The 10,054-nt window shown below is 34.7% G+C and overlaps 1 protein-coding gene across 1 annotated transcript; it reads left to right on the top strand.

Annotated features, from left to right (window-relative positions):
* Positions 1–2,189: 2,189 nt before the first annotated feature.
* Positions 2,190–3,955, top strand: LOC107647473 (uncharacterized). The gene is made up of 6 exons (XM_088502587.1): positions 2,190–2,322; positions 2,434–2,543; positions 2,957–3,172; positions 3,294–3,386; positions 3,475–3,576; positions 3,668–3,955. The coding sequence occupies exons 1-6, from the start codon at positions 2,190–2,192 to the stop codon at positions 3,953–3,955; spliced, it is 942 nt and encodes a 313-aa protein (XP_088358713.1).
* The last annotated feature ends 6,099 nt before the right edge of the window (positions 3,956–10,054 follow it).

Genomic DNA, 10,054 nt, shown 5'->3' with positions numbered 1-10,054 from the left:
CATCTCTACGTTGTCCTGCTCCCCATTGAAGGTTAATGGCGTTATAGTGTCAGGGTTTTATGTTGTTTGGTGGCTGTTGGTGGATTCATTTTTGAAGCTGGAACATTTAATATGCGGTTGATTTGTGTTAATTTTTATGGCTTCTTTATGAAATATTTGTGTGTTAATTTTTATATGCTGTTGTGAACATGTTTTTTAGTTGAATCTTTTTTTTCGGTTAAAAATTTAATTTATCAAGGGGCGTTTATTATGATTTAGACTAAAATTAGAAAAAGTATAAAACGAGGTTTCAAATAGTACATACACGAGACGCAGAAAAACAATGTTACTTACTTGGATGAAGATCTATATAACTGTCTATTGGTGTGAAAATTAAGGCATTCAAAAAACTGAAAAACAAAAAAAACAAATTCATCGTGTGAAACCAAAATAATTTAATTTGAAACAGTTCAAAGTAGCATATAAATAAATCTTTAGAGAGAAACACAAAAAGAGGAGAACCAGATAGGTGAGTGATGCTTCAGAAATAATTTGTGCTGAACTTGTGTAAACTGATTTTATTGCTTATCAGTAAAGTTTATTTAATTGAAATGGCACGTTTATATACCTTTGAGAAGCACAGATTTTTATAACTGATTACTTCAACAAACACTTGAAATTAAACCGATATTCTCTACTTTTTTGTTAACCTAACAGTTTAAGTCCATATAAATTATGCAAGCGGTTCAATTTAATTTTTTAATGAAGCAATAATTAACCTTTTTAAGTTTATCTCGTAACTTCATAAGAGATTTGGGGCGACAATAAAGGAATAGGGATACATTGCATAATACAAATTTAAGGTGATTTGAAAATAAAAAAAAGTTATTTGAAATGATTAATGTTAAATCCATACGTCAAATATTGTTGTGATCTCCTCCTAATTCTAAGCATTTTCTATTTTCTCCATATGCCTCAACTTTTCTATAACTCTCAAACTCTCACATAAGTTGCACGTCATTCTCATCATGTGAGAGACTTCTCCCTTTCAAACCTTTACACGAGTTAAACCCTTTCTCTTTGAATTTTTTTCCGTTGCATGTTAAATATAAGACTGTCTTTCTATATGTTCTCAAGCTTCATGCATTTTGGTACATAGTACAACTAAGGAGTTAGAGATCCCTTTCACCGTGCTGCACAAAACAACCACTTCTTACAACTTGTCCACATCCATCAATAGGAAACTGAGACCAACCAAGTAAATATTGGATTTGAAATTTAATCTCCAAAGTTAATATATAACTTTTCACTTATATAAGTGTTCTTACTTACCAGATCAAAAAATAATTTGATATACTATAAAATTTATTACACATTCAAATTTATTTATAGACTAAATTTAATTAGGTTAAATGATAAGACTTGAAATAATATTAAATATAATTAATTTTTTTATATTAAACTAATTTAATTAGACTTAATTGATTAAAAACTTAAATTATGTTATAAAGAAAATAAATTCTAATATTCTATTTATCATGATCTATCATGTAATGTGTCTTATAGAGTTCTATATAGATATTCATACTTTTTTATTTCCTAATATTGCTGTATAATTTGTATTTTCTATTTGCTTTAAGGGTATCATTAAGTTGTGCTTTGTCATTTGTCTAGTAATATTGTTCTCTGTCAAGGTTTGTAAGGATGCCTAGAAAATCATGGTACAACATTATACGAAAACTTCCGAAAGATGTCGGAACTAATGCCAAAATTGAAGAGACTACGATAAGTGTTTGTGGTTAACATTTCTTGATGTAACCTTATGTGAAAATTAGATATCCTTCAATTGTATCATTAAGCCAGGTTATCAATTTTTTGTCACAAAATTACTAGTTTATGAATTCAATTAAGTCTCAATATTAATTCTTTCTGTAAAATATAATTCTAAATGCTTTCATATTGTCTTAAGGTTGGGTCCATGACTAGAGGAGCTCAGACATCACGTGAGCAACCACGTGATAGAGCTCCTCCAATTTTGTCCTCAGCTAATAGAGCTCTGGCATTCCGTATCAATGAACCATTTTGTGCTCCGCGCAACGATCAAAGGCTTGCGCAGTCAAGTAGTGCTGATGACCCTCAAACTCCTACAGAACGCATAGAGACTCGGCATTGTGCGAAAGTGGCTGATCATGAATTAGAGGATAAGGATTATGACCCTAGAAGCGGATGAAGTTCCGTTGTTTGATGACCACATCGACGACTTGTTTGCTGCCCAAGAAGTTGAAGGTCAGTACAACAACGAGAAACGCAAAGATACAGATTTTTGGGAAGTTACTGTTATCGGTAAAAAAATTTCTCCTATTTTCGTAAACAGTTATCTTTAAAGTCCTTTACTTCTGTTTTTCCTTTTGTGCAATGATTAGATAGTAATTTTGTTTCTCATACACTTCTTAGAGGACGGCGTGAGAAAAGTTTCTAGGCTGAGCGTGAAGGAGGCTATAGCACTTCCTTCCAATACAAAGATAGTACTCCCATTTAACAAAGAGCTGCAACTGATTGGTCAGGCAGCTGGATTATTCAGTGGTTTCTTAGGGAGTTTGGGTGCGGATTATTCCTAGTTCCCCATATATGCAGAGAGTTAGAAACATGTAAACAAAGCTAAGAAGGAACATGCATACGACATGATTAAGGTACATCTTTAAGCTTCAACAATTTAAGCAATTTTAGTTTTCTGTGTTTTTTCTGGTAAGATCTTTTGCATGGGTAAATTATATGGTTGGTAAAATTTTCAAATTTTGTTTTTCACATGTTTATTTCAGCACTTCTATTTTATACGTAATTACGACTGCTTGTACTGGATTTGAGTGTCATACTTTATCAATTTAAATTAGCCTATAATGGTTGTGGATATTCTTCAAATTATCAGTCTTATGCTTGTTAGTTGGTCTTGGTTAATGACAATGTCAACTAATTATAGCGGATCTTTCACTATGAGGACGATGCCGAAGGAAAAATAAAGCGCGGAATTATGAAGAGGATAGGAAAGAACTGGAAGGATACAAGGCACAACTTGTATCATAAGTGTTACAAAGAAACAATGACTTATGAGAAAAATCTTGAGCATCACCCGAAAGGAATAGAAGAAAATGAATGGAAACGGTTCCTTAACTATCGCCAGAAGGAAGAAACAAAGGTAAGTCTTGGTATTCTTTATTATTTCCACAAAAACATATATGTGTATACATTTTACACCCCTTACGTTTTATATTCAACATCTCTTTCTCATTTATATTTGTTCTGTTATTTGTTCATAGAAAAAGTGTAAACAAAATGCTTTAAATCGGAGCAAGCAACTTTACACACATACTGGGGGTCCCAAAACATTGGCAAGAAAAAAAGAAAAAGTGGTAATAAGTAATTATTTGCATTAAGATTTTGATTAATCTTCCTGAATATGTTGTTGTTTACATAATTGTGTCGATATCAATGATATAGGAGAAAGAGCAAGGAAGGCCCTTTGGTAGAGGAGAGTTGTTTATCATTACTCATAAGAAAAAAAATGGCTCGTATATCCATCTCGATGCGCGTGTTGTTAGTGTAAGTCATGTCTGAAAATTTTAAACTTAACTTACTGTATATGTCATGCTACTGTTAACTCATGCCTTTCCAATGTGTTGTATATTTATAGGAAGCAATTGCGAATGTTGAGAGGCAGGATGAATCCTCTAAGCACCTTTCACAAAATGATTCGCTAGCACAAGTTCTCGGAAAGGAGCACCCAGGACGAGTTTGTGCCTTAGGTGCTGGACCATGTTCCACCCAAGTCTTTGGTAACGCTGCTGGACAACCGTCGGGTTCTGCAGAGCCCAATGAGGAGTATGAGAGGAGGATTGCAGAATTGACGGCTAAGCTAGAAGAAGAGCAGGCAAAGAGACAATCGATACATAAGGTCTTGGGATATCTAGTCCAACAGTAAAGAGGCAATTTTCCAGCTGAGGTTGCTGCAGAGCTGGCTTTTTTGGGTAGTACATCGGACTCGTCACGTGCAGAGCCATCTTCATCTGGCAATCACGACCCGCAACAAAAATTTTGAATTTCAATCAATGTTCTTAGATACTTTTGCATTTAAGTTGGTTTAGTGTTGTATGCTTATTTTTTTCAAGTTAAGCAGTCTTACTTTATTTTGGATGATGTTATGACAATCTCATTATATATGTTATGTTTGCATATATATAATTTGGTTTATTATGTTATTTGGCTGTTTTACTTGGTTGCAATTTCTTTAAATTAATTGAAAATAAAAAAATTAAAGTTTAATAAACAGACGTTTTTAAAAGAGGAAAAATAATAAAAAACCTAAAATTTTAACCGCAAAACAGTCATATTGTTCATTTTTCTGATATTTAGCGGCGGTTATTACCCGCCGCAAAACCAATTCACTTTCAAATCACTGGCATTTCGCGGTGGCTGAAACCAGCGGTTGAAAAAAACTGCCGCTAACCGTTTGCCCGCACCCCATCTTCCGGCGGTTAATTAATCACCGCGAAATGTTTTGTGGCGGTTTAAAACCGCCGCAAAATGTTTTGTGGCGGTTCAAAACCGCCACAAAACGGCTCTAGAAACTGCCGCAAAGTGCCGGAATTGTTATAATGACTTGTATAGAAAAATAATTTGTATGTGGAGAATAATTATATAAATATAGATATAAAAAATAATATAATATTAAAACTAATAATGACAGAAAGACAATCACACTATAAATGATTTAATATTGCCTAGATTATGTATAATAATTAATAATAATTATTATAAAACTGAGAGAGAGAGAGAGAGAGAGAGAGAGAGAGAGAGAGAGAGAGAGAGAGAGAGAGAGAGAGAGAGAGATCTCAGAAAGATTCGTGCGTTACACTGGTTGAAAAAGTCTGTCCATAATTACATTGCCTTATATTGTAGATGTACAAAAATAGATAAAATAAATAAATTAAAAGCATTCAAATATTTAGATGCAAATATGTTACTACTCTATGCTTAGTAATTTATGCGTCTCTTTGCATTGTCATGTCACTTATGACAAAATAAAAAGAAAGTAACCATTACTTTGAAGACTCATGACAAATTTAGCACCAAATAATGACTTTAAAGAAAAGTGTGATAAAATTATATAATTATAAAACAAAAATATTTCCTGCAAAAGTTTCAACCTCAAAAAGTAACATTTCGATCTGCAAATTGTCAATAACATACAATACCACACCACTAACAAAGATTTTACAGAAGAAATAAGTATTTATGCCACTAAATTTCTCATTATGTGACATGAACTTGATTGACATATTCATTAAGTATGCAATTTCACACATACTGTTACATGAATGAATTGACTCAATATGACTTCAGCAGTTGAAGTTCTAGCGGAAAGGACTCAGATCAAAGAAAACTAATTTTACTGTTAACAATGCAGTGTAAAGAGGAGAGTTTGTTATTCAGAACTGAATTGATTCTATTTTTTATATCTTATATCATACAATGAAGCATACACTTGTATATATACATCTCTATAGAGCAGAGAGGTTAGGTGAGCTGCTGAAGTGGAGAAACAGAACTAACAGATTTTTCTCCTTTAGTAACTAACCAACTAGTCTAACAAACTAGTTCCTATTTGTGGGCTTACCCTCAATACACACAACATCTCTTTTTTTTAGAAGACGTGTTAATATAAAAGATATATTTTAATATGTCTATGTTTATGATAATTATATAAGTATTGTTGAAATTAAATTATATTTTTTAATTTTATATTTTTGTAATATTTTTAAAAAAGTATTATTAAATAATTAAAAATATTATTTTATGTTAGAAACAAGAGAACAAGCTGAAGAAAGTATTTTTGTGTATTATTCAGTATGATCAAAAGTACAATATACAAGGGGTATATATAGGTGCTAGATGAATCAAAGTAAAAAGGCATATAATCCTACAATTAATATATAGATATGCTATATAAATATAAACGATACTAATTGATTCTAATGATTCTCTAACATCTCCCCTAAAACTCAAGTGGGAGCTAAGGATACCAGCTTAAGTTTGGATAACAAAGTCCGAAAATGAGTTGGGTGATGAGCTTTCATGAAGATATCAGCAGTATGATCCAGTGTTCCAACAGCAATGAGACAAACAGCATCAATAAGGATACGTTGCTTAACAAAGTGACAATTGATGAGTCCATATTTGACGATATAATTTAGCTTGAATTAGATGGATTTCATCACATAAACTCACACTTATTCACCAAAATAGCATACTTTTGTGTTTGATCCCTAAATTGAACATAAATGTGAAAACATATGTTTTTGTGCCTAAATTGAGCAATTTAATCCCACTTTTATTTTATTTGATGCCGTGATATATTTGTTGAGTGATTTCAGGTCCTAGAGGCAAGAATGGTTTGGTAGAAGTGGAAGAAAGCATGCAAAAAGGGAAAAAACATGAAGAAAACAAAGGAAAAAAACATTTCAGCCTGTTCCCACGCACACCTTCTGTGCCTACGCACAGGAGGAAAATCAGCAAGTGTGCCCATGCACAAACCTGTGCGTCCGCACAGGTACCAGCGTATGCCTCCATTAAAAAGTCACGTGAACTCGCATTTTGGGGGCTTTTTAGCCCATTTTTTAAGGCTTTGGAGCATATTTGAAGGGGGAAGCAACCATATATCATACCATACATTACCATACTTAATACAATAGTTTTTTAGGAGTAGTTTTAGGGTAGTTTAGTTTAGGTTTTTTCTCAAGCTTCCTTAGTTTTAATTAGGGTTTCAATGTAGCATTTTATACTTCAATTTTGTTCTTGGATTTTGTTATCTCATTGTAAGTATTTCTTTAATTCCTCTTTTATTACACTACTTGTTCTACACTTTCTTCTATTTTACTTTCCTTTATCTATATATGCTTGGTTTTGCAATTTTGAGTTCTTGTTAATGAATTTGATGTTTGATGCTTGCTTCATGTTTGTTTGAGTTGCCTTTATTGATTTTGATCATTTATGGTTCATAGCTTTTACTATTTTTCTAATTTTGCCATGTTTAATGTTTATGCCCTCTATGTGTTTGATGAAATGCCAATCTTAGTTATGGGATAATTTCCACCCCTTGGCTTGGGAAAAATGAGTTTATGGATTACTAGAGCTATAATGTCCAACATTTAGTGATAATTCTTGGGTTGTTAGTTGTTATTGTTTCCACTAATGCTAGCTCTTTATCAACTAGTTTGGTAAGTTAGCTAGGATTTGTGGATTAATGACAACTATGCTCACTTAACTTATCCTTCGATGTTAAGGGTTGACTTAGTGAGATTAATCCATCATAATTATCATAGTTGTGGTTATGGCAAGGAAGGGATTCCATAACTCATCCTAAGTCAAGGTTTTCATTTATGTTTTAAACCACTTTTCCATCAATTTTGAGTCTTACTTGTTTATATTACATACATAGTTCTTTTATTCCTTCATTAGTTTATTAATTGTAATTTTGTATAGTTCTTTAATTCCTTTATTTTGTTTGCTCTTAATCATTGAAAACCCCTTTGATCTTCACAACCAATTTTGTGCACTTGTTGTCACTAGTTCCTAGGGAGGACGACCCGGGAGTCGAAATACTCTTGGTTATAAATTGGTTTGAATTGTGACATTATCTTGAATTGAATTTTGATTGAGAGGATCCATTGCCGGTTTGGACTATATTCACAACGGAATTACTTTATCTAGTTTTCTGAATTGGCATAAATTCTCTCTATCAATAATCAATCTCAATGTGTTTGGTGCGTTCATGAAACAGATCATTATGGGCAATGTTAATAGCACTACAGTTATCACAAAAAACATCAGTAGGAGATGACTGAAGAGCACCCAGATCTTTGAGAAGCCAACGAACTGAGATAACCTCAGTAGTGGTGTGAGCGAGGGCACGGTACTCAACTTATGTGCTTGAGCGAGCAGTGAACGTTTGCTTCTTAGCACGCCAAGAAATGAGAGCGTCGCCAAGAAACAAACAGTAACTAGTAGTAGAACGACGATCAGTGAGATCACCAGCCCAATCAGCATCGGAGTATGCTTGAAGAGACAAAGACGAATGGGCAGAAAAATAAAGGCCATGAAATAGAGTGCCTTTGATGTAGCGAAGAATGCGAAGAACTGCCGCATAGTGAGTAGTACGAGGAGCTGACAAGAACTGGCTAAGTACATGAACTGGATAGGCGATGTCTGGTCGGGTGACAGTCAAGTAGATAAGACCTCCAACTAACTGTCGATAGAGAGTCGGATTATCCAAAACAGTGCCATCCGTAGGGGTAAATTGAACATTAGGCTCAAGAGGAGTAGACTCAGTGCGACTATCTGTAATCCCAGCGCGAGCAAGAAGATCTGAAGCATACTTAGCCTAAGAGAGATAAATGCCATCATCTGTGGAGATGACCTTGAGACCAAGAAAATAGCTGAGAGAACCAAGATCTTTCATCTCAAAGGTACGGTGAAGTGAGGCCTTGAGATCAGAGATACCATCAACATCATCTCCAGTAATGATCATGTTATCAACATACAAAAGTAGAAGAACAACTCCACGTTCGCTTTTACGAATGAAAAGGGAATTCTCATTAGGGTTAGAAGTAAAACCAAGACTGCATATGGTAGTGCTGAACTTGTCAAACCATTCATGAGGAGCTTGTTTAAGTCCATAAAGTGCCTTGCGAAGGAGACAAACCTTACTAGAAGGACAAGGATATCCCAAAGGTGGTTTCATATAGACTTTCTTTTTCAAATCCCCGTTAAGAAATGCATTCTTCACATCCATCTGACTGAGAGACCATTTTTTAACCGCAGCAATGGCAAGAAGAGCTCTAATAGACGTAAGACGAGCGACAGAAGCAAAAGTCTTTTCATAATCAATACCATACTCTTGCGTACAACCTTGAGCAACCAAGCGTGCCTTATAACGGTCAATAGAGCCATTAGAGCGAGTCTTGATCTTGTATACCCATATACTGCCCACAACTTCCTGATCAGAAAGAGGATCAACCAAATCCCAAGTGTGTACTTTTTCAAGTGCCTGTATTTCTTTCTGCATTGCTTGTTGCCAATTTGGATTTATGGAGGCTTCTCTGAATGACTTAGGTTCATGTTGATGAAAAATAGTAGAAAAGCAATGATAATCAAGAAGATGAGGTGGTGGATTCCTTACCCTAGAAGAACGAGTGGGAGGAGGAGGCATGATGGTAGGAGCGAGATCGCCGTCCAGTATGGAATCATCGGGAGATAGAGAAGGTGGAAGAGCAGGGGCCTCGAGGGATGGACTTGGGGTAAACCCTGTAGTATCATCACTAGGAAAGAGATCAACATATGGGTTAGTAAAAAACGGTGACGGAGTAGAAGGAATGGACTCAAAAGAGAAAAAACTAGAGAACATGTGATGTTCCCAGAAGACAACATAATGAGATATATGAATGCGGTGAGAGATAGGATCCCAACAACGATAACCCTTATGTTCAGAAGCATAACCAAGAAAACAACACATGCGAGCCCGTGGTTCAAGCTTATTGTGTTCATGAGGCTGAAGAAGAACAAAACAGACACAACCAAAAACACGGAGAGAACTGTAATTGGGAGAAGTACGATAAAGACGCTCGAAGGGAGTAGTGTTACCAAGAACAGAAGAAGGGAGTCTGTTGATAACATGAACAGCAGTGAGAACAGTTTCACCCCAAGCACGCTCAGGACAGGAAATAAGCATCGCACGGACAGAGTCAAGAATATGACGGTGTTTACGCTCAGCTCTACCATTTTGTTGAGAGGTACCAGGACAAGAAAACTCGGACAAAGTACCCTATTCAGCGAGAAAATTTAAAATTTTAGAGTCACGATATTCCATAGCATTATCACGTCTGAAAATTTTAATGACCTTTGAAAACTGAGTTCAAACCATAGTGGCAAAGTTAATATAAATCTGAGGCAACTCATGACGATTAGTCATCAAATAAACCCAAGTAAAATGTGAATAATCATCAATAAAGACGACAAAGTATCG

Source organism: Arachis ipaensis, chromosome B1 (assembly GCF_059453495.1).
Source record: "Arachis ipaensis isolate K30076 ecotype BB chromosome B1, ASM5945349v1, whole genome shotgun sequence".
NCBI lineage: Eukaryota > Viridiplantae > Streptophyta > Magnoliopsida > Fabales > Fabaceae > Arachis > Arachis ipaensis.
This window is presented reverse-complemented; position numbering and strand designations above follow the sequence as displayed.

Excerpts from the sequence above, each read along its gene's own strand:
- LOC107647473 (XM_088502587.1), top strand. The coding sequence starts at position 2,190 with ATGACCCTAGAAGCGGATGAAGTTCCGTTGTTTGATGACCACATCGAC. Across the intron at positions 2,323-2,433 it reads TTGGGAAGTTACTGTTATCG|AGGACGGCGTGAGAAAAGTT; the intron begins GTAAAAAAATTT and ends TACACTTCTTAG. Across the intron at positions 3,173-3,293 it reads GCCAGAAGGAAGAAACAAAG|AAAAAGTGTAAACAAAATGC; the intron begins GTAAGTCTTGGT and ends ATTTGTTCATAG.